This window comes from Gorilla gorilla, chromosome 7 (assembly GCF_029281585.2).
Source record: "Gorilla gorilla gorilla isolate KB3781 chromosome 7, NHGRI_mGorGor1-v2.1_pri, whole genome shotgun sequence".
Lineage (NCBI taxonomy): Eukaryota > Metazoa > Chordata > Mammalia > Primates > Hominidae > Gorilla > Gorilla gorilla.
Window position 1 is genome coordinate 68,604,736 of NC_073231.2, and position 25,527 is coordinate 68,630,262.

General features: G+C 40.2%; 1 protein-coding gene across 2 annotated transcripts in view; it reads left to right on the plus strand.

Annotated features, from left to right (window-relative positions):
• The window catches only part of LOC101134144 (ST18 C2H2C-type zinc finger transcription factor), a 136,047-nt gene that overhangs the window by 56,208 nt on the left and 54,312 nt on the right, over positions 1 to 25,527 (plus strand). For both annotated transcript variants that reach the window (XM_031013944.3, XM_055348782.2), the window contains 4 exons: positions 10,206 to 10,396; positions 17,978 to 18,769; positions 23,570 to 23,704; positions 25,332 to 25,422. In XM_031013944.3, coding sequence (XP_030869804.3) covers positions 10,206 to 10,396; positions 17,978 to 18,769; positions 23,570 to 23,704; positions 25,332 to 25,422 — 1,209 coding nt within the window. The remainder of the gene's footprint in view (positions 1 to 10,205; positions 10,397 to 17,977; positions 18,770 to 23,569; positions 23,705 to 25,331; positions 25,423 to 25,527) is intronic.

Genomic DNA, 25,527 nt, shown 5'->3' on the forward strand with positions numbered 1-25,527 from the left:
TGGCATAGCAGCTGCAGTTGGGATCAGTACTTGTTTGACGTGATGGCAGTCCACTCTCGGCCCCCAGGATCAGTCTTGTAGGGTCCACACTGGTTAATTAAATGGAAAAAAAATAATAAGGACCATCAGCCATGCATCCTGTAAGTTTAAGGGTGGTACAGCTTGAATCTCCCTTATCTGAAATGCTTGGGACATAGAAGTGTATTGGATTTTGGATTTTTCAGAATTTGGAGTATTTGCATATACATAATGAGGTATCTTGGGAACGGGACCCAAGTCTACACATGAAATTCATTTCTGTTTTATATACATGTTTTACACATGGGCTGAAGTTAATTCCATACAATATTTTTTAAAATTTTGTGCATGAAACAAAGTTTTGAATGCACCTGTCACATGAGGTCAGGTGTGGAATTTTCCACGTGTGACATCATGTCAATGCCCCCAAAATTCAAATTTTGGAGCATTTTGGATCTTTGGATTTGAGATACCCAACCTGTACTAATGTTTGCCATTCCATCTAGAATATAACGTTTAAATCTACTATCTGGTAACAGAATGGGAGAACTTTTAGAGGATTTCATTTGTGGGTCTCACTTTATTAGCTCCTACCGCACTAGCCAAGAAGCCAATATGTATCTGCGCCAATTATACATGCAGAGACCAGTAGTACACCCATGAGAAAGATTTGTGAAGCCAGGACACCCCCTGGGACAGGTTTTCATTTGTGATCTGCCCCCATATTCTCCCACTCTATCAAAGGGCCATGATGAAGCTTCAGTCCCTAGGTATCACCTCGGACAATAAGTGCAATAGTCCTTGAATGCTTGTGCAGTCTTTTTTCCCCGGGGTAATTGTTCTCCAAGTAAACGACCATAGGTCCTTAAGAAAAGAGACTAGGGAGACCTTCACCATTGGGAACTTCCTTGAAAGGACGTGGCTCTTCTCTTTCAATCACTGGGTTCTAAGTTTAAGAACTGCTTCAGGCCCAGAGACAAAAAGCCAACAATCATCGATTTTCACTGGGCTGGGTTTCCTGGCCTATGGAAGGTATCTATCCTACAATGTCCACTTCTCTGAATCTTTTGATCCCTTCTTTATCCTTTGCAATGGCAGTTCTGGAATCACTGATTAGTGTGGGCCATTGTTTTTCTAGGCTTTCAAATGCCAATCCAACATGGGAGTTGGCTTGCCATCAACTTTCCCTTATCCGAGTTGAAATTCCATACCTTTGATCCAGCACCTTCAGGATCCAGCCTGTCTGTACACCTCTAGCTCCTGCCATACATATGAGCTAGATCCTGCAGCTCCTTTTGGCCTGTGCACCCTTTCTACTCTTAGAAAGCCAGATGCTGTGGTGTGATGACGTTGGTTATTGTTTGGGGGCAAGGAGGGGAGATGGAAGCATGTATTCATCATCTCCAGTGTGATGCAGGGAGAAGGGGACTAATTTTATGGCTCAGAGGATCCAGGGCACTCTTAGGATTTTATATTTTTTAGTGTGTCAATCAAAAGGTCCAGATTCTGTCACCATATGCAGTAGGCATTGCAAGTTTAACGTGCTCCAGTTTGAACTCCCAATCTCCCACCCTTGCGAATCCTGCTTCTGCAAGTCCTACCCATCTCAGAAATGGTAACTACATGATTCCAGTTCTTAAGAGAAAAACCTTGTAGGCATTCTTGACCCTTTACTCTCTTTTACATCCATCATCTAATCTCTCATAATTCCATTTGCTTTCTCTTGCAAATGTATTCAGAATCTCACCAGTTCTCACCACCACTGCTAGTATAGCCACAATCCAAATCACTCACATCTCTCATCTGGTTTATTGCCATAACCCCTGACCATGCTCCTTGTTTCTAACCTTCTATCTACAACTGTTCTTAACATGGAAGCCAGAATAGTCCTCCTAAAATACAAATCAGCCCGTCACTCTATCAAAACACTACAACGTATTCAAATCTCACTGAGTCAAAGTTCCTAAAATGGTCTGTAGTTCCCAGCATAATCTGAATCCATTATTTCTCTGACCTCATGTCCTATTATTCCTCCTCCTTCACTGTGCCTGAGCCTTTGTGTTCGCCTTCAGATGTGCCTTGCACAGTGCTATCTCAGGGCCCTTGCACCTGCTGTTTCTGCTGCCTGCAATCCGGTGCCCCACTGTTTCTGCATTTTCTCCCTTATCTAACCTCCTTGAGATCTTTACTAAAATTCAGTCTTCTTAATGGGGCTTTTCCTGACCACATGATCTCAAACTCTGATCCTTTGCTAGCATATATTTCCCATTTCGCTTCTCTGCTGTATTTTTTCCAAAGCAAACATCTTCAAACATATTATGTATTTTACTCAGTTTAAGGATTTTCTATCTCTTTTCTCCATAATAAAACTCTAGGAAGAGAGACACTTTTTCAATTTTATTCCATGCTATATCCTTAAAACTTACGACATTGATAAATAAATGTTTATTTAGCACTTATTACGTATTTATTGAATAAGTGAATATTTCCAAAGTAATATAAGCTGGAAATATAGTACTGTCCATATACATTGATTTTGCTGAATAATTGTTGAGTTTTGTTTTAACTAGAAGTATGCAAAAGGAATTAAAGATCAATTGCATTAATTAATAATCATTATTTTAAGTATAGATTGTAATTGTTTTAGAAATGTGGTATAGAAATGCAAATTAACTCAGAAATGGTTCTTTAAGTAATTTATGTATTGGGTAATTAGGCCAAATATACACACGAATACCATTGAGAACATCTGCAAGACAAACTCTCAACCAAAAAGCAAAAAGGATCACCTCTCTTTAATCACAGCTCTTCTTAGATTTAGTAAATGAAAAATGCCTTTCCTTTCCTAGGTCAAGGGAAATTTTCCCCATCAGTATCTCAAAAAAGTGATCGATTATCCTTTAAGAAAAAGTTGAGGACTGTAATTCTAAACCAAATAAAGTTCAACAATTGGCCTCTACAAAGTAAGACTGTTAATTTGGAAAGCTTTTTATATTCTTCCATCATTGGCTGTGTTCACTCACTGGAGCAAGTCTGCTCATTAAATCGTTGAATAGTATGATATGGATAGTTTTAAGGACAGTATTAAATAATTGTAGGTATGATTTAGGTCCAGACTGCCTGAGTTCAAATCTGGACTCTTTCATTAAGGGCTGTTTTATATTTGACAAATCAACCTCTCTGAGCTTTAGAGATATAATAGTACCAACCTCAGGATATTATTACAAGAATCCAGTGGGCTGATACATGTAAATAATTTAGAGCACTCCCTGGCACGTTGCAAGTACTCACTAAATCTTACCTGTTATCATTGGCTCCATTGGGTTTAGAACCTACAATTAAAGTCAGGACCTTTGAATTTAGTCTATAAATACTTTTGGTAATCAAAGAAATTTGCAGCTCACATTGGCTGAACATTATACCAGGCTGTAAATGGACCTGCTAAGACTCTTTTTTTTTTAAGTAAACTTATTGAAGTATAACACATATCCAAAAAATTCACAACTTATGTATGTATAGCCTTGTGAGTTTCCACTAGATGAACATACCCATGAAACCACTGCCAGAACAAGGAACAGGACTTTATCAGCATCCCAGCCATTTCCTTCATACCTCCCACAGCCGTGACCCTCACAAAAGTCATCATCCCTGACTCCGCCTTCATCGATTAATTGTGCTGGTTTTGGACATTATGTATGCACTTTCATTGCCTAGATTCTTTGACTCAACCATATGTGTATCGGATTCATCCGTGTTATTTGTAGCAACAATTGCCTTTTCCTCATGGCTAGCATATTCAGGGGCATGAATATTCTACCATCTTTTATTCATTCTGCAGTCAAAGGACTATGCGATGTTTCCAGTATGGGAGAGACTACTGCTGTGAATATTATTGAACATACCTTTTGTGCATATATGGACATGGCTCTTTCAGGTGTGCACTTAGGAATGGAATTTCTGGGCCATGGGTAGACATCTGTTCACCTTTAGTAGATACTGCTGAGCAGTTTCCAAAGCAGCCATACCGATTTACCTGTGCTAGCAGTGTATGAGCGTTCCAGTTGCCTGAGATCCTCACCGACATTTGGGGTTTGTCGGTCTTTTCATTTTAGCCATCCCAGTTGGCATGAGCAGTACCTAAGTGTAGGTGTTTGCATTTCCCTGGAGACGAAAGAATCTGAGCACGTTTGCACTTGTGTATCAGCCAAAAGTTCTTTTGTGAAGTGACTGCCCATGTACTTTGCCTAGGTTTAAAATTGGCAGTCTGTCTTTTCTTGTTTATTTGGAAGAATTCTTTATATATTCTGTATAGAAGTTATTTTTTGATGTAGGTACTGCAAATACCTTCTCCCACTCTTTGGCTTGCTTCTTCTCTCTTAACGGTCTTTGGAAAACCATACAGCATGGCATACACATAGAGGAGTGTGCATATCAAGAAGTGGGGCACATGGCTCTTCACAACCTCACAGTGCTTGTGTAAATGGATGGGGAAATGGAATGTTAGTAGGAGGCTCCCTTTACTGGTTGGCAACTTCTGGTAAATGAAAGTTTTTCATTTTAATGTGCTCTGATTTGTCAGTGTTTTCCTTTAAATTAGTGTTGTTTGTAAACTGCTTGAGAAAATTTTGCCTACCCCAAGGTCGTGAAGATATTATCTCACATTTTGAAGATAATATCCCACATTTTCTTCTAGAAGTTTCATTATTTTACAGTGCAAATTCGCCATCCTTCTGGAGTTTATTGTATACACTGTGAGGTACAAGTAGAGGGATCTCTTTTTCAGATAGATATCCAATTAATCAAGCACTGTTCACTGAAGAAACAACCCTTTGCCCAATGATGCCTTTGTCATCAATTGACCGTATATGTGTGGGTCTATTTCTGGACCCAATAAATGGAACATCTATGCTGTTCCATTGGTCTGTTTTTTTTTAATAGTTGCACCAATACCTCATCTCAGCTACTACAGTTTTATGATAAGTTTTGACATTCAACATTGTAAGGCTTCCAACTTTGTTGTTCTTTTCCAACATTGTCTTTGCTCTTCTTGGTTCTTTTCATTTCCACAGAAATTGTAGAATTAACTTGTAAACTTCTAAGAAATATCCTCTGGAGGTATTGGTAGGAATTGCATTGAATCTAATAGATAAAGAAGGGGAGAGTTGAAATTGCTATACTGAGTCTTTTCATCCATGAACACTTTGCATCTCTCTATTTATTTAGGCCTTCACTAGCTTTCTCACTATGTTCTTTATTGTGTATATGTTTGTACATCTGTTAGATTTATTCCTAGGTATTTCATATTTCTATGCTATTGTAAATGTTTTTTAATTTTTATTTTCTAATTGTTTGTGGCTGGTTTATAGAAGTAAAATGAATTTTTTAATAGTGAACTCACTAAATTTACTTGTTTTTAAATTGTATCTGTAGATTCCTTTGGATTTTCCTCAAACATAATCATACCTCTGCAAATAATAATAGTTTAATTTTTTCTTTTTCAATCATCATACCTTTGTTACTTTGTTTCTTTTCTGTCAATCTTCTTAGTCTTAATTCAGATTCATACTTCTTGGCCCCTTTCAATGAATCTGTGGTATTCTGTCTCATTAGAAGAAATCAGTAGGAATACCTGCTATGAATTTTCCATGAAAATGTTGAAGCATGTAAGTGTTTTCCTTGGACTCAGAGGTTCACAATCTCTGTTTATTTTTGCATTTTATTCTTTTGGGGATGTGTGCCCAGGATGTATCTATTGCTGAACCTACATTTTAAAAATATGTTACATAACTTCTGAAAACTTCATTGAGAATTTATTACTATAGTAGATAAGTTGAAAACTCTAGATGTGGAGGATTCACAGTTTCCTAATGTATCTTTTCTGAAACCTGAAAGGTCAACACATTTGACTTCTAAACATACTTCCAGTGCAGAATTGATCACTAGTGTTATCTAATTATGGTTTGCTTCAATGATTTTTCAAAAAAATTTTCATTCAACTGTTGTGTCAAAGGGAATACCATTTCAAATGAGAATTCAAGTTTCTAAGTAAAAGGTATATTTCTCAAATATATAATCAAAAAGTTTCAGGTAAAAAATACAGATCTTTTAAATAGATTTTAATACAGTCAAAACCTGAAAAGTATGGAGTTGAAAGATATTTGCTGCATTGATAAAGTTTCCTGGGGGACGCTGGATGTTTAAAGCAACAGTTTGATTGAATAGAACAATAAATGCAGGGCTGAGTGTATTTTTTCTCTTCTTTTTCATCTACTAGAAAAATATAGATAATAGAGCTCATTTATTTCCTTAACATTTCAGAGCTCCGCAGATGGGAAAACACAACCCAGTGGAAATGATTTCTGGCAACCTTGAGAAGATATGTTAGCATTTTGTGGCATTTCTCTCAGTGACATGTAAAGCATGGCTTTCCCTCATTGCAGTGTCACAGTGAAGTGTCACAATAAAGCCAAAATAGTGTGCCCTCAGGGAAAACTAGGAAAAGGGACCATTTTCCATGCACACACAAAGAGTAATATTTATTATAAAGCCTTTCATTTCAGCTCCAAATGCTGCCTGGGCCGTGGGTATTTTCCAGTGGAGAAATGCACAGAATGTGAGATTTAAAGCAAATGTTATGTGTAAATCTAATGCAATTTATGTAAATATAAATAATATGTTAAAAAGTAGAATGCATTTATGGACATACATGCATTGCGTAAATCTCTGTAGCGTGCCAGGGAGAAAGCTTGCGATGCTGCATTAGCCAGTGTTGATGGAGTCCAGAGAGCCCTGAGCTGGGAGCCAAGACAGTTCCATCTTTACCTATTTTTGTCACTACTAGCACAGATGTTATCTCTTTTATCCACAAAACCTGTGATATAGAAATTATTATTTCCATTTGGTAGATGAAGAATTTGATATTCCAAAAATTTAACTATCTGTTGCAGATTACACAGCTAGTATTACTTAAGTAATTTCACATACTCTTATTATCAAATACAATAGCTTATTATAAGCTAAACTTTTAGTTCTGATAAAAACCTTACATATCCTCTTCATCCTACACTCACACAGTTATTATTTGGACCCAAATGTTGAACTTTATTTTTATAGTCATCAACTGCCATCTCATTAGGTTCATTCTCCTGCCCCAGGCTATGGACATTTTGGGAGTGTCTTAGTTTATTACTTTGCAAGGTGTTTCTCATTGCTGCAACTCAGTATCTTCTTCAGGCTGAATGACTGTTGTGTATATCCTCACTCAAATCAGTGGGCAAGGTCCTGTGGCAGGCATCTTTCTTCTAGTTAGAGAGGTTGCTGTTTCATCCAGGTTCTACTCTAACCAATTGTCAAATGCATACAGAAATCACCCACATCTATGTCCTGATGTAGTAAAATGGAGGAGAGGGCTTGAGCTTTGGAGCCCTATAGACTTGGATTCAAATATTGGCCCCACTATTAGCAGTTAATGTGATTCGTTTTTATAAGTAAATTGGATGATGATATTAACAAGATACAGTTTGTTAGGATCTTAAAGTTAGTATGAGTTCAGGCCCATTCATCACCACAGTCGTCAAAGTCAGAAATGACTTTTTTTAATGACCAATTTTTTATTAACCATCCCTGCCACCCGAGGTCTCGTTGATCAATGCTTCCTGATGCCAACAAATAAATCTCCTCTTTCTCCTTCTCCTCCTTCCTCAGTTCTGTTATGGAACATGCAGCATGAGATCTCATTTTCAAGTGTGAAGTACACTATTGTTGACTCTAGGTACAGTGTTGAACAGCAGATCTCTAGAGCTAATTCATCTTGCTTGACTGAAACTTTATGCCTGTTTGATTAGTAACTCTCATTTCCCCCTCCCTCATCCCCCGGCAACCACCATCCCACTCTGATTTTACAATTTTGACTATTGTAGATACTTATAGTGTAGTCACACAGCATTTGTCTTTCATTTGTCTGGCTTATTTCACTGAGAATAACGTCCTCAAGCTTCATCTAGGTAGTTGCATATTACAATATTTCCTTCTCTTCAAAGAATGGAGAGTATTTCATTGTATGTGTGCACCACATATCAATTTGTCAATTATTCATGGACATTTAGGTGGTTTCCACATCTTGGCTATTGGGGATAGTTGCAATGAACATAGAAATGCAATAAACGTAGAAAACTGGGCAAATGTTCCTCAAAAATACAACTACCATATGATCCAGCAGCCCCACTTCTGGGTATTTATGTAAAAGAATTGAAATCGGGATCCTGAAACATCTTCATTTTAATATCCTTTGTTAGCTGTTTTCCCAATACCAATGTTATGCTTAAATTACTATGATTTTTAGAATCCACTTCCTTTCCCTGCTTTAATATCTGAATGACGTAGGAGCCTCTCCCATTTGCTACAAATCTTGGCTCATGATAATGGCTTAATGATCTTAGTTTTATGTTTTGCAAGGATTTTTTTTGGTGGAAATTCATTTGACTCAGGATACTTTAACTATCCTCTTCATCCTACACTGGCACAGTTATTATACTCTCTTCAGGAGGTTCAAGAGGTTCCTAGAGTTTCTCTAGGAACTCTGTGCCCCTTTGATCTGTTTCTTCTGCCTCCCTGTTCAGCCCCTCAAAGCCAGTCTCCTTTGACAAAGAAGGCAAGCGTAAAGGTGTTTCCACTTCTTTGTGCTGGCTCTCATTACATCATAATCTATGGTGTAGACTTGTATTTTCCTTGACAAATGAGCAGAGCAGTCCATGTTGGTCCTCAGTTCCTGCCCCATCTTCTTATCATGGTGGTGTTTGCTCCCACGGTCATCTGGTTATATTCCATTTTGCTCCATATTCTGTACATGGTTGCTTTACATTTAGGTTCATCAGAGAAGTTTTGTGAAAGCACATTGCTTGATTTAGAAACTTCACTCTTCTTTTACCTATTACCTATCAGGGTGACTTTTAATTCTATACTTTTTAATCTTCTTAAATACATTTCCAGCTGTCTAATTATCTCCTCTTCCAGGATCTTTTTTCTTCTTTCTTAGAAGAAATGACACTTTTACCCCCATTGGAAGTTTTTGAATCTACTCTTCTAAAGCCAAGAGTTCTTTTGTGACTATAACCGAATCATTTTCATGAATAGGCACCATCTTTTGCGTTGATGTTTGTAAAATAATGGTTTAAGGCCTTTCTTTATTTAGTAATATTCCTGAGGATTTAGTCATCTTTTAGAGATGGAGTAAGTCATATCTTTTTACTCTGAGTCTAGGATTCTCTTTTCTGGATCTTTTCATCTAAAGCTCCACATTTTTCTTCAAAGTACATTTAATAAATATCTCTTATAGACTCGCAGTTGGCCAAACCCTCTGATTTTCATGGATCTTGCCAAGAGAATGTTTGTCTTAACTTCACACATAGAGTGATCTGCGTTCATTCTGAGTGAGCTATATGTAGGAAATCTATTTTGAAAGGGCCACCCTCAGGAACATTTCCAAATAAAACCATATGAGAACAGGAGTGAGGATAAACTGTTGTCCATTTTTGTGAAATCCAATCTTATTTCTCCTCCTTTTCTTTGTTCTGTGTGCCAAGTGAGTGAGAATCAGAAGGCAGAATGCCATGTAGCATCTTTCCACTTTTTTTGTGTTTGATGACTGGAGATGGGGAGACAGGATGTTCATAGCTAGCCCCCTTGCTCTGTGCTCCTTTCTTTTAAGTGAAAGTCCAAGATATGTGACATTTCAAGTTTGAGCCATAACTGTGGCAGAGATAAGCAGTTTCAGTAGCAAACAATTATTTGAAAAATCTTGTGATTTATCCATACTGGGCACATTTTTTTGTGTCTGGTGGTATATTTTTCACATTAGCTGTTTCTTAGGATTAGCAAACCAGTGCAAATCTTGTTTCATCCCTCCCTGGGTATTTAGTGTAGTGCCAAGCAAAGCACAGATTAACATATGCTTACTCAGGATTAAGGATGATTTAAAAAAAAAAAAAACTCTTCTGATAGGCAGTAAAATAGAATCCACACAGTTCAGTGGAGTCCACAGATGGGATGTTTTTGTTAGTGCCAGTAACCAGCCCTAAACCTCTAGTCCCAAGTTTCCAAAGGCTTTAGGTTAGACTTCATGAAAGTTAAATGCCAAACAGCAGTAAATGCTAATTTACCATATTCTTAATTTTCCTCAATCACTACAGTGTTGCCTATGATTGCTCCATGGCAAAGAAGAGAAGAGCTGAAGATCAGGCTTTGGGGATTCCAGTCAACAAAAGGAAATCCCTGCTAATGAAGCCCCGACACTACAGCCCAAACGCAGACTGCCAAGAAGACCGCAGTGACAGGACAGAGGACGATGGCCCCTTGGAAACACATGATCACTCTACCGCAGGTAGCAAGGAGGAGAGCCCAAACTTTACCTGCTCCCTGGCTCCAAGGACTCTGTGCTAATTCATGTAGAGTGTGTGGTTTGTATGGTTTGTATGGTTGTAAAAGTACATTAAGATTTGGAAGCAAAATCAAACATTTATTTTACTTGACATTCATTTATTGAGGACCCAGTTTTTAATCAGTAACTGTGGAGGGTCCATAAATAAGCAACAGAGAGTCTTGCCCTATCCATTTTCAAAAGCAGACGATTGAACTATGCCTCTTTTTGAAGAAAATACAAGATACTAAGTCTCAGAGTTGAAGAGTACTTTTTCTTCCTAATTGGAAGGATTCCTCAAAGAATCCTTTAAATTCAAGGGCATATTTAAACTTTAAGACACCTTTGCAATGATCAAGTTATATATAATTTCATTAGTGATGATGACATATATGTATATATTATAGTTAAAAAATTTTTTTAATTTTTTTTATCAACATGTATGGTTTCTACTCCAAAATATAATTGGTAATAACAACATGAACCAACGCAAGTGGTCTGTGGCCTTAATATTTTTAATATTTTTGAATAAATGCTTATAGCAATCAAGTATAGAAGCAACCTCAAGTTGGCAGACTAGAGTCTTCTTCAGAAGGAGACTGAAGGAAAATGATGTATTATAGCAAAGATATCACTGTGCCCATTATTTCAAAAATAAGTTATTTAAGTTTCTCTTTAGGTGCACATTTTAGTTAATTGATTCGCTTCTTCACTTACTCATCAAACACCTTTTGTGTGCTAAGTGAAATGTAGTTACGTTTCAAAACTTTAGGATTTCTTTTTTCCCCATTGAATGTTATTCACATTAGTTCTTGGTAGTCACATGCCTCTAGGAGTTCGAATATCACTGATCACTTTGTGCATAAGGCGAAGCTGAGGGACATGCAAAAACTCTCAAAAATTATAGAAAACAATTAAGATCTAAAAACTGACTTAGTAGAAAATGAAACTAGGTGTATATTCTACTAAACATAATTTTTTTCTGAATGTGAATTTTAAAGGAATCAAAATATACTAAATAACTTGTTATTTAAAAATAAGTACTAATTATGCAAACAAAAGGCAATGAGATTCTTATGTAATAAATTTTTATGGCATGTAGAATCATAGTTAGCAATAAGAATTAATAGAAAAGATTTAAGGGCATACTTATGAGTGAGCACAAATCTCAGTTCAGAATCATCCTAGATCCAGTAATATTGGCTTGAAAGTAGAGTTTGCAATTCTGTGCTTAAAACAAAGTTGTATTCTGATTTGAAGGTATTTAAGTAAATTCTTTGGCTTTTCTGTATTTAGCATGTGATTTAAAGCCTCATAGCTCATCTGTAAATTATAATCACCCTTGACTTTTTTTTGTTTCCTTGAACTGATCAATTTTATTTGTTTTGTTGTTGTTGTTGTTTTGGTGTTTTTTTTTGTTTTATTTTGGTTTTGTTGTTGTTGTTGTTGTTTTATTTATTTTTTTTATTTTTATTTTTTGATGGAGTCTCACTTTGTCACCCAGGCTGGAGTGCAATGGTGGGATCTCAGCTCACTGCAACCTCCACCTCCCAGGTTCAAGCAATTCTCCTGCCTCAGCCTCCTGAGTAGCTGGGATTACAGCCACACTCTGCTAATTTTTGTATTTTTGGTAGAGACAGGGTTTCACTATGTTGGCTAAGCTGGTCTCAAACTCCTGACCTGAAGTGATTGCCTGCCTCAGCCTCCCAAAGTGCTGGGATTACAGGTGTGAGCCACCATGCCTGGCTCAGTTTTATTTGTTGATTCATGAAAATTTGCAAGTTGAATCTAGTATTAGGGAAAGTCTTTGAATCATTTGTGGTTAGACTTGCAGTATAATCCATCTAGCTAACATTAATTTGCCAAGTGTTTAAGAAAATTTGTGTGCGTTTGCATCAGCACATTCTTTTAAGTGTTGTGAAGACAGACTATATATCTGGCTCACTGACTTGTCACCTTCTATTGTAGTTTGTTGACCACTGTACATGTTTAATATGAACCGAGTGAATATATTGTCCAGATGTCCTCCAGTTAAACACACAGTTACAAGCACTGATGGACATCTATTTGCAGGTTCACAAAAATAGGTTAACTATGTTTATATTTCATATTAGAACCACTAATAATAATAATGAATCTGCTAAAATTACAGCAGTGGTGACCATTGTTTTTGAGTTCTTAATATATTCCAGACACGTAAATGATATCGATTAATCCACATAATGCCACGAGTGTGTGTGATTATGGGCACAGTTTTACAGATGAAATCACTGGGGACCAAAGAGATTTGACGCTGAAGGTAATGGATCTTATAGGTGTTAGAAGGAAGATAATTAGGAAACAATTGGAAGGACAAGCAAAATAATTATTTCCCAGCTAACTATGCTCTGTAATTCAGTTGTCCTCACACACTGACTACCTTCAGAATGCAGAATGGTTAAAGTTCCTACAATGTCAAATCATGAAGTCACAGTTTCCAGTAATGGCAGGCCCATGCCTGGTCAAAAGAACAAAGATTCTAAGTTGCCTTCAGCCCTCTGAACAAGTTACCCCCCACCCCCTAGGAGGAAAGAGCACTGAGTTAGTGCCCAAGTCAGCATAGGGCTTTTCATCTAGCCTCTCATGTACTCTGGTTACCCCAGGGTATTTACCTGGCCAGGTGTGTGCCCAATTATATCATCTGCAGCTGGGAAGCTCAGATGATAAGAGAAGGGATAGTGCTCAGGAAGAGACTGAGGTCAGGAGCTTGAATGCTAAAGTTTTATTCCGCTTTATGGCACAGACTTCATCCATATCCTCAACCTGCTGTCTTTCAAAAAGATACAGGTTGGGGATAGAAGATACGTTAAGCGGATAGAAGATACGTTATGGGGATAGAAGAGAATGTGGACAAACCATGCAGTTACCTCTTCCTTCCTGAGGAGACGAGCTTGCAAAGTAGTACCAGAAGGGAGGAAGAGTGATAAGCACAGGCTTTCCTGACACAGGCAGGGAGAATGAAAGTCTCCGGAAGGAAGATTAACCAAGCCCAGGTGTGGGGTCCCCAGCAGCGTAACCACAAGCTCATGGGGAAATATGTCACAGTCATAGAAGTTCTAGGGGCTGGGAGGACACTTTTAACACATTATCTTTCAAGTAATAGCAAATAAGGGATAAACCACTCTGCTTTTGGAACTTTGAAAGATGAATTCATTTTTCCAAGGCTTTTATTTCCAGCAAAATGTACATATTCAAGAGGCCTGGAAAACCAATTTACCTATAAAAGTAACCTAGCTAGTTACAGAAACAGAACTGAAATCCAATTATAATAACATCCAGTGTACTAAAGGAGACAAACTCAAAATATGTTGTGACTTTCAGAGGATGTTTTAAAGTTGTATCTTTGCAGAACAGCCAACATCTATGCCGGGATTCATTAGTATGTATCTGTAGGATTACCAGAAAACTCTGAGTAGAGGTGTTGGTTTAAAGTAAATAAACAACTGTGAACTTGTATGTATCAGGCAGAAACATTTACTTTTTACTCTAGAAATCATCCCAGCTCCAGCCCCTGCTCCCTCCCCACACTGTGAATGTGCTCAGGATGGAGAAAGGCCTGGACCAGTGAACAGTCTGCTCACTGGCTGGCTGTAACCCTCTGGTTATGCCCTCCCTAGTGCTGACCCTAGAAATTTTTTCACCTATTAGAGTTTTGTTGTTAAGAAAGTTGAGGTTGGATCACTTTTAGTTTTTGTTTGGTCATGTTGTTTATTTTATTTATAATTGATCATCATCGTTCTTCTCATTGAAAGTTACCTGACAATTGGCCGGGCGCGGTGGCTCACGCCTGTAACCCAGCACTTTGGGAGGCCGAGGCGGGCAGATCACGAGGTCAGGAGTTCGAGACCAGCCTGACCTACATGCTGAAACCCCGTCTCTACTAAAAATACAAAAAAAATTAGCCAGATGTGGTGGTGTTTGCCTGTAATCCCAGCTACTCAGGATGCTGAGGCAAGAGAATCACTTGTACGTGGGAGGCGGAGGTTGCAGTGAGCAGAGATTGAGCCACTGCACTCCAGCCTGGGCGACAGAGGGAGACTCCATCTCAAAAAAAAAAAAAAAAAGTTAGCTGACAATTGCATTCTAGTATCTTCATATAAGTTCACTCTCGAAAATATCCAAACTTGAGAAAATAATGAGCTACTAGTGTTCTTAGCTGTTTCTCCTAAGGGTCGCTTTGTTTCCAAAACACCAGCCAGGACATACAGCCTTCCATGGCTGTGGGACCTGGAGTAGTATGTTTCAGAGGGCAGAGCATGGAGTGGGAGCCACGCAACCCTGGTCCTGTGTCTCAGTCTTGCACTGGCTGGCCATGTGGTCTCGAGCAAGCCTGGCCCTCTGTAGAATTGTAGTTTCCCTTCTGTGAACTGGAGTAGAAAATGCCTTTCTTGTGCTTATTGTGACAATTAAATGAAATAAACAGCTGAACACCATGCCAGGAACAAACAGTTTGTTGTCCTAGGAGGGATCCTTGAAGTATACATCCAGTCATCACATCATTGGATCTTCCTTGTTTTGAAGATGAGGACCCAGTCTCAGGCAACCAAGGGCCTGTCCAAGGTCACATAGCAGGTAGTGCCAGGCCAGCCACACTGCCTTATACCCCTAGAGGTTTCTTCCTCCACATCGCACATCGTGCACTCACTCATAGTTTCCAAAGGCAGTTGGTGAACATGGCTTAGTGTGCTGGGAGTGGGGATGAACTGAGTTGAGCCTTCTCAATAGTGGGATCCTGCCCGTCCTTGGGGGTCAATGTTAGTAATTATCCTAGGTAAAAAAATAAGCCCATCTTATTTATGATAAAGGTTGCATAGAATCCCTGCCATGACTACCTTCTAAAATAGTAGCTGGGGCAGGGGCAAGAGAGCCACCCTTGACTGGATACCTATTGGGTATTCCCGTGTGGCCTCCACAGGGTACACAGGGTGATAACTATTGTCCTCAATGTGCCTACGGTGGTGCCAAGCTCAGGCAGGTGACGCAGCCCCACCGAGCTTGCAAGAGAGGCCGCCAGGATCAGAACTCAAGCCTAGGTCCACCTGATGCTAACAACAGGGCTTTTTAGGTCAGTTCAGTGGCAGAGGCACAAAATAAACCACCAGGCCCCCAGAGAAAATAAACACACACAGCCTGAGAAAATGAAGGCAACCCATTGCAAAGCTGGGAGAAACAAGCACCCCATCACAGATCTCTCAGCTTCCAAAGCAAACCCAACTTTTTTTCTTATGACTCCAGTGAAAGCCTGGGAGGGGGGTGGAATGTGGAAAGTTGGTTTGCAGATTTGCAGAACATCCCTAGAAACCCGCGTGTGCTGTGCAGGCACCTCTGTCGGTGGGGCTCCTCTTTTTCTGAGGAATAATTAATAAATATTTTCTTTTAGCATATAACAAACAGTTGAACCAAACAATTATGTAAACTGGAAATGACCCAAAATGCGAGCAGTTGGCAGCAGCACAGTGAAATGCATTGTCGTGCACATGTGCATTTTTGTCACTCCCGCCTCTCTGGTGATCTGCACTTAATAGGAATATTTTAAACTATGTAGCTAAGCAACAGAGGTAATTGTTGCTTTCTAGAGCTTTTGTTAGCACTCTAACACAGCCCAAATATGCATAATTAGGTATAATGTCTATAAATCATTATCGTACACATGTGGGTAGTTAAGTGGAGTGAGAGAATAGTTCAATGAATTGAGCATATTCACTGAAAATGCTTTTTATTTGTTTTCTGTAGTTCATAATACTTTAAAATTATCATAACCCTTTACACTTTCTCTTAATAGCCAACTGTGATATTGAGAAAAACTTCATTTGCATTTTAGACTATGTTTAATATATTATTTAAACCTGGAGTTCCTCTGATATGAATTCAGGAGAGGATAGGCTATCCTATCAAATATTATGTGCCTGTTTATCCAGCCTCTTTTCTAGGAACTAAAATGTTAAATTTTTCAGTTTATGTTGAATAGATCCCAACAAAAGACTGCACCCTATAATCAGCATTATTTACAGGGGCTAGTGTTGTGACTGAATTCTTCCCTTCATCCAAAAATGCTTTTAGTTACTATGGCAATATTTACTTGATCCTGGCAGTCCACTGTTGATTTAGGGAGATAATTACCAGAAAGGAAGATGATGGAGATGTATTTTTGAGTGTCCTTGTCAGAGACAATGTTTATAAAAAATTAAATGAGACCAAAAAGACACATTGTCTTCCACACAGACACTCTCTCCCTCAGTGCTCACACAGGATGGCTGTGCTCTTCTTCCCTCCAAAGATGTTTATTAGCACAGAATGCACTGCTCTTGGTGTCTTTAACAGTCTTGAATGGGGCATATTACTGGGTGCTTCCCATCCCCCCACCCTGCTTTTGAGACACAGAAACAGTCCTCCTATTTTTTGGATGTCTGGGCACTGTTGCAGGCACTTCACAGCCTGGTGTGAGCTGGGCACACCCCACGTGCCTGGGCCTGGGCTGGAGTCACCTGTGAATCCATCCTCACTTGCTGTGTCTTGCACTGGGACAGGCTTGGGTAGGCTGATTGTTGTCTATACACTCTGTCACCCCAACCTGGCCACTCCCAGAGCAAGAGGGGGTGACACTGACAACAATGGCTGCCAGGGACAACAGCCACCCCATAGACTGTCCTGTACCCTGGACGGACAGGCACTGGGGGCTCCTCACGGGGTGCCTTCACGTTCAGGACCCAAAGTAGCCTTGTACTGAGAACAGCTAGTTGCCATTCAGCACCCTCTAATGCCCCACCTTGTCTCATTTCCTTGTTACACAAGTGCATGCAAGTAATGGACCAGAAAATGTGTTACTATTCAAGATATGATTTGATCATGCTAATTTCCCTGTTTGTGTTTCCTTCAATACGGAATTTTAGGGTGACAATTACAAAGGTAAACAGGAAGTCTTGAAAGCCTCAGAAAGATGTATTTTGTATCTCAGCTAACATTCCATAAAATCTGAAAGTATGGAAAGCTAACATTCCATAAAATCTGAAACCAAATGGCTTTGAAAATACATTGCCATGCTAACAGAGAAACTCATTAATATCTCCTTTACAATGTATATTATTATATATATTTGATTTTCTTCTGGTTGGCTAAGAGTTAGGAACCTAAGAAGTACAGTAACAATAATTTCACATTCAGCAAATACTATTATTGTTAAGTATCTACTTCTTGTCTTGATCAATACCCCAGAAGTACTTACCTCTTAACATGTTGGAAATTATAATAGCTCATTTCTTTTAACACAGTTCTTAGACTATTAAGGTCTAAGTTTTCTCTTAAGAGGATATATGTTTTTCTCACCAATGTTTGTAAAATTAATAGAGATGATATATTACACATATTATGTATGTATATGTGTACATATATGTATGTGTATGTACATATGTATGTGAATGCATATGTTTATATACATAAAACTTGTTGCAGTTTTCCTAAAATATTTTTTGTTCTTGCTCTTCAAATATTGGTTTTCTTTTTCCATAGAGGAAATCATGATAAAACCTATGGATGAAAGTCTTCTTTCAACTGCACAAGAAAACTCCAGTAGGAAGGAAGACAGATACTCTTGTTATCAAGAGCTCATGGTCAAGTCTTTAATGCACTTGGGGAAATTTGAAAAAAATGTATCTGTTCAGACTATAAGTGAAAATTTAAATGACAGTGGCATCCAGTCTTTAAAAGCAGAGAGCGATGAAGCAGACGAGTGCTTTCTGATTCATTCTGATGATGGAAGAGACAAGATTGATGATTCTCAGCCACCCTTCTGCTCCTCTGATGACAATGAAAGTAACTCTGAAAGTGTAGAAAATGGCTGGGACAGTGGCTCCAACTTCTCAGAAGAAACCAAACCACCTAGAGTCCCAAAGTATGCTTTAACAGATCATAAAAAAGACCTATTGGAAGTTCCGGAAATAAAAACTGAAGGTGACAAATTTATCCCTTGTGAGAACAGGTGTGATTCTGAAACAGAAAGGAAAGACCCGCAGAATGCTCTCGCAGAACCCCTGGATGGCAATGCCCAGCCCTCATTCCCTGACGTTGAGGAGGAAGATAGCGAGAGCCTGGCAGTAATGACGGAAGAGGGTAGTGACCTGGAAAAGGCCAAGGGGAACTTAAGTTTGCTGGAGCAGGCAATTGCTCTGCAGGCTGAGCGAGGTTGTGTTTTCCATAACACCTACAAAGAGCTGGATAGGTTCCTGCTGGAGCACCTAGCAGGGGAAAGGAGGCAAACCAAAGTTATCGACATGGGTGGAAGACAAATCTTTAACAATAAACGTAAGACACATTTTTGCATTTATTTTAGGAATAAAAGTGCATTAGGGTTTGAAAAAAAAGTCAGATTTGATTATTTTTTTCAGGTAGCTTTTTAACAGTTTAATGCAACTTAAAAATCAATTTATAATTATAAAATAAACAATTTCTTTCTTTTCCCCCACTCTCTAGATTATCCTCCAATCAAGCTGTGTTAATTTTGGAGTATTTTCACACATGAAAAAAGGTTCATTGAATCTATTTCTTTTAATTTAACTGTTTTTTAAAAATGCATCATACCTTTAGAAATAACCTTATTTGACATTATTGGAAGTGCATCAGTATTTACTGGATCTTAAATCTTCCAGAAACTTAATTTTTCTTTCCCACCCTCATTCTTGGATTATCTAACTTGCTAGCCAGGCAGGATGCTCTGGTCCTTTTTGGGATAAACCTAGATGTTAATGCGTTTATGAGCCTACGCTTTCACTGGCTCTCTAACTCGGGGCTCATACATCTCTGGGACAAACTTGAATGAGAGAGTAGGTGTGCTTTGAGGAGGCTTTAGAATTGTTCTTCAGACCTTGAGAAAAGTGTGTTCCTGCTTCCCTGGAGCATTCCCCCTGCTCTTTCTCCCCGGAGTCTTGCACCAGAAGAGCCTCATGCTAGTTCTAGCAGTTTTATGGAGCTTCCCAAGAGCAGTCCTTAGTGCCTAGAATGCTTATTTAAGATGAGTATTTTCAGATCCCATCATCATCAGTGCTCCAGCATTTGCATTTTTTTCTCTAAGTTTCCAGGTGATTCTTGGTATCTCTGAAACCCCAGAGCCACAAAATTAGGGAGAGGAGTACCTTAGAAAAAATCAGGGCAGTGGACCCAAGGAGCTTACAAGAATAACATGTTAGTCTGGTCGAGAAGTTCTGATTGCTGAGAGTTATCCAGAAACAAATTATATATTTTGTCATTTTAAATCCATTTTAGCACTCACCTGCAATCTTGACAAATAATGTCTTGCATCTCAGAGCTGAGAAAACAAAAAAGGATAAAATGGTGTCATGTAGTGAGGAGCAAGATAATGCCATGCAAACATCCTGCAAGGGTTGGAGTGGGAACAGAATATTAATGACTAGCCTGTGGTTCAGGGCAGGACACTGTATCTAGCTCTGTGCACTCCCACTAATGTGCAACTTATTGTATTTAACTGTTTAAGTAAACTACAAAATCAGAAAAAAAAATGAAATTTACTCAAAATTCCCCAAATCCACAATTTCTGATATACTATATTTTATTGATCTTAAGAGATATCACTTCTCCATTTTTATTGATTGATTGATTGATTGATTGATTGATTGATTTTTGAGTTTCGCTCTGTTGCCCAGGCTGGAGTGCAGTGGCACCGTGTCGGCTCACTGCAAGCTCTGCCTCCCAGGTTCCATTCTCCTGCCTCAGCCTCCCGAGTAGCTGGGATTACAGGTGCTCACCACCACAACCAGCTAATTTTTGTATTTTCAGTAGAGACAGGGTTTCCCTGTGTTGGCCAGGCTGGTCTCGAACATGATCCATCCGCCTCGGCCTTACAAAGTGCTGGGATTACAGGCGTGATCATTTTTCCATTTTATCATCTCTGAACTCAGAAGAGTATGCAATAGTTTAATTACCAATCATTTTTTTCTTTCTAAGTAGCACACAAAATGATGATTTCTTTTGTTTTGTTAAACAATTGATGATACCTTACAGGCAATGAAATCTAGTATTTACAGAAACTTAATTATTTGAGCCATATCTTAAAGTATTTGATGATCCTTAGAATAATTTTATAGAGCTTTTAAAACTTCTTTTTTTTTGTTTGTTTTCAAAAATTCAGGGCATATAATCTGTGTTTGTAAACATTTGGGCCAATTGGAGGCTTACCGAATTCCTACTAGGGCTGGATGAGTCAGTGGTATATCCTAGTGCCTGAGGCATGGGGGCAGCCTCTGCAAGATCAAGACCAGGCAGGCTAGTCAGCAAAACAGGTGAAGAAGGTGAAGCCCACATTGAAGAGGAGCCACAGGCTTAGTCTAGAGGAGGCCTGCAAACTGAGTATTCCCTTTCCTATTCCTTGTTCCCGATGTGGGATCCAATGGCACAAGAAGGATGTTTTTTCTCTCTGACATGCACTCCATGCTGTTAAGTCAATGCTTATCCCAATTGACAGCCATGTTCTCCAAAATACCAACCTAACCTCCCAGACAACACCTTGACCATGCAACTTCACTATTAAGGAGAAAACTCAAAAGTTTTAAAATCTCATTTTACCCCAGCTTTCAGATGAGTCAGCAATTCTAAAATTAGTTTGGTTAGACTCTTGCCACTAAGCATTTAGTGAGATTTAGGTTGCAATGTAAGTACAGTCGCCCTGTCATTGACTGTCCTGCCTATGAAAAGGGGAACACTATGAACCATTACATGAGTACATCAGGTGTGAATGAGGACAGTACCAGGAAAACCAAGGTGTAACGTCACCAGAGTATAAGGTCACCCTCATTATGCAACATTGTACAAAGAAAATAGAGGAAGAGCCAAGGCTGAGAGTCGCCCCAGGCTCAAGCTCTGGCTTCTTATCATGCAAACAGGTTCTGCTCTCCAGAGCATTTCCCTGCATCTTTGTTTCACCCAGCAGAGGAGGGACTTACAGACAAAGGGGCACGGTGGACTGTCAGTGGGCTGCACTTGGGCAGGAGCCAGGCTGCCTTATCTCTAGCACCCTCTCCGGCTTCCTGCAGACAAACAGTGTGGCGAGGAGGGGAAGTGTGCGACGCCAATCCTTTCAATGTGGTTTAGAAACGTGACCTTACCTGGGCAAGGTCCAAGAGAGTAAGGGCATCGAAATACACATTATTGCTCTTCTCCTTTTTTTCTAACTTACTCTCCTATGGTGTCAGCCCCCCTCAGTTCCCCTAATCAGACTTTAAGAATTTGGACCTAGTGGTCTACAGATTTTACATCAACTTGAAATTTGGCACTATTTTTGGATTAAATAAAACATATATCCACAAATCATGGAGCATCGCAAAACTCTTAATTTGTCTATTACGAAATGCAGAGAGAATAGTATCGACACGGGCACATTTAGGTCCTATCTTTCCTAATGTAAATGCCTGCTGCTGGCCGCAGCCCCATCATCTGGCCGTTCGTTGCTCATTTAAGACTTCCTGCCTTGTCTCCTGACCTCCCTGACCCTCAGGAGCGCAGAACGACTCGAAGGATCCTTGGCTCTTCCGCTTCTGCTGAATCCATGCCCCCATATAATTGCATTACATACAACCTGCTGTGCCCCATCTGCCCAGGACTGTTTATCATCCAGCAACTGGGGTGCCATGGTATGGCAGAGACACGTCTGCTCTCACAATACAGCACCCCGGAAATGTCTGTCGCATCCCGTGACAGTGGCCAGACTTCGTGCCCCGTTGCACAGGAGCACACGAGGCTCCGCACCCTCGCACGCAGGCCCTATGTTCCATCGTCAGCATCTTCTCAGGCAGGACCACACTGCCTGTTTCCACTCTCAGCATCTAGTGTGCTCATTATTCCTGAGGCCTCATGTTGCAGACCCCAATAGCCTCCTGTCCTCCTGCATTGCCCCTCTCTGAGGGCTCCTGTGCATCTTCTCGTGCTCTTTCTTCTCCGTGCCCCAAGTGCCGTGGGACAGGCTCTCCCCATGGTTGGTGTTATTCCCAGCACAAGTTAGGGGGCAATTTGGGCTCAAAGAGTGCATCTTTGTTTCACTTTTATCTGCCATCTCAGTCATGAATGTGAACATTTCTGAATAAGGCCTCATCTGTGTTAGTTCTAAGCTCACCAGTATTCATGTTTGGTCCTCATTTATTGCATATATTTATATAACTTTTTAAGTTGTGGCAAAGTGTGGGCCAGAAAATCAAACCCCAAGCTTGTCTGGAGCCTCACCCTCCCCAGGCACCCAGAAAATGCATGAGCAGGTGTCCCTTGCCATGACTGGCTGCTCCTGTGGGCCCCACCCACACTGGTGTTCCTGGGGGTGCTCTCTGGACCGCTGCTCAGTGGCCTGCACTCTTTGCACTTCTATTTTCTGTAAGTCTCCTGCAAGAACATTTCTCTTCCAAGTCTTCCTGCTGCCTCAGTTTTCAGATTCTGCATTTAGAGTGAGATCAGCAGCTTCTTCCCCGTGCTCACTGCATGCTGAACCCAAGTGGCAACCCTTGGGGGTGTTGGAATCTCGAGACCGTGAATCACTAGCACTGGACAGACAGGACACAAGCCAGTGTCCTTGCCCTGTCCTAACTCCGCCAGCTGCTCTGCAGGGAGCAGGCTCTGCTCTTCACTCCCAAGCCCAAGGACCTGCAGGGCCAAGGCCAGACAGGTCTTTCTCAGATATGGTGGTTTCTTTGTTTTTGTCATTTTGAGTCTGGCTTTTTCTAGACTTTCAATAAGAAATGGTTTTGGTTTAAATAAATTCTTTCTCACTATTTTTTCTTTTCAGGAGCCTGTTCATCCCCTAGCACAGGGTTGATTTTTCATAATGAGGCTCTAACTACAATATGTGACATGACAACTTAAAACCATCTCTGTATTTTAACACTCCCTTGCCCTGTGTCAGCCTTTACTTAGGAAACCAAGAAAATTGAAAACATGTTTTCTGTTTCCACAGGTCTTAGTTGAGGGTCTTGTTCAAGGCAATGTGAGAAGAATGTTTATAACAGTAAAACTGAATAAAGTGAGAATGTCACCCCGCAAGGCCATTCTATTGAATGGGAAGAAAAGCAAGAATAACCAAATGCATTTCTCAATTTAATTTCTCCATAGATTCACCAAGGCCTGAAAAGAGGGAGACCAAGTGCCCGATCCCTGGATGTGATGGCACAGGACACGTGACGGGGCTCTACCCCCACCACCGCAGCCTTTCGGGGTGCCCCCACAAAGTGCGGGTTCCCCTGGAAAGTGAGTACCACTTGTCCCTCAAAGCTTCTGCTTATGCACACCAGATCATCAAGATGTTATCCTCTTTGTCTCCCAATTTGGAATTAGGAATGGAAACAAACTTTCTTAAACTATGTCAAGCCAATTCCATCTAGCTGTGGGTTTTAAAATATAGTGTATTTATAGAAAATTCAAGGTGCAAGAAAGCCAACAGATCAAGAGACAATTGCCATAGGAAAGACAGCTAGTTCCTCACAGTGTCCAGAGGAAGGGCCAGGCCACAGCACAGAGGGCCACACAGGAAAGCACCAGGGAGTTCAGGGGTAGAGGGAGTGCGGACAGTGGGCCAGAGTCTTTATGGTGGTTTCTGATGGGATGGGGTAAGCAGCCTTAGGACTGGCCAGTTTGACTGATTTCAGTAGGCTCGAGGGCATAGGGATTGTCCCTAGTTGTCTGGTACCTGCCTCTGGAGCGATCAGGGCAGAAGAACAGTGCCCCAGAGGGTGAGCGCCCAGTAAAGGAGGTAGTTGGGCTGTGGGTTCCAGATTGGCTGGATTGCATTTTTAAAGTGTGCTTGTGGGAAAGTTGTTCATTCTCTCTGGGAATTGGCTAGCCTGGGAGGGGCAGTCCCTCCAGAGTTAGCAAGGCCCCAGATGTTAAATCACCGGAATATAAAAATAAGTCATGGTTATTAAACTGTGTGACTACACAATTCTGTTTCACCTGGAGGTATGGATTCCTTAAGCTCAGGACCAGTCAGCCTTGACGCATCACAAAGCAGTCACCATTGTCCTCCTGGCCTCCTCTCGCAGTGGGAACATACTCCTTGGTGTTGTCTCAGGACATCCTGCAGCAGTGGAGGGCCCTGAGTAGGAGCAAGCCTTGGCCCCCTCTCCACCCTCAGCCCCGCTGTGAGCTATCTACTGGCAGTGAAGCAGAGGGCTGCCACCTTCTACATTGTACAATGTCAACCTGTTACATCTTCCACTTTGTGAACCTACTTATTGACACATCTTTTGGGCCAAAACAAATTGCAAAAATGGAAGTGCTCAACATCATTCTTCTCAAAAGTGAGATTTTGCAAGTCACTAAGTCTAATCAGCTCAGTGCTGTCCTGCCGGATTAGCAGTTCCTCAGACTGGTTCTCTGGCTCTTCGCTCAACCATACTTTTCTCCCAGTAACCAAATGGCAGTGGGGTGTGGGGAGTAGCGGGTGGATGGACAAAGAATCAAAATAATATCACTTAGAAAATAAAGAAGACCATACGCAGAACTTCAAACTGCAGGGAAAAGATAGAAAGAACTATATGACAAACGGTGTGCTCCATCCATCCCCCAGGGAAAATCACATTCATGTGATGGGAAGGTTACAAGCTTTTCAGTTTACGTTAACTATAAGCAGAATCATCTCACTGAAGTCTAGTGTAAACACAACGTGGAGTTTAGAGAAATTACAACTTGATCAAGCTTGCTGGATTTAATTTCTGAAGTTCTTCCATGCTCACTTGTTTGTGTCTGAATAGAGAGAGAGAGCATGGTGGATGATGGAACTAAAGTCATTTAAATGCAAAGTTGAGAGATACATGTGTTAGTGTGCTTTGTATTTATGGTAAAGTATTCTTTCCTTTATGTGTTGTTTTGTGCTTAGTTCTTGCCATGCATGAAAATGTGCTCAAGTGTCCCACGCCGGGATGCACAGGAAGGGGTCATGTGAACAGCAACCGCAACACCCACAGGAGGTAATTCTCATTAGATGATAATCATTTTGCATTTAAAAAATGTGGTAGAAACGTTCCGCCAATAAAATAATGGGTTACCAATGTGTGATGAAAATTGCTGCATCA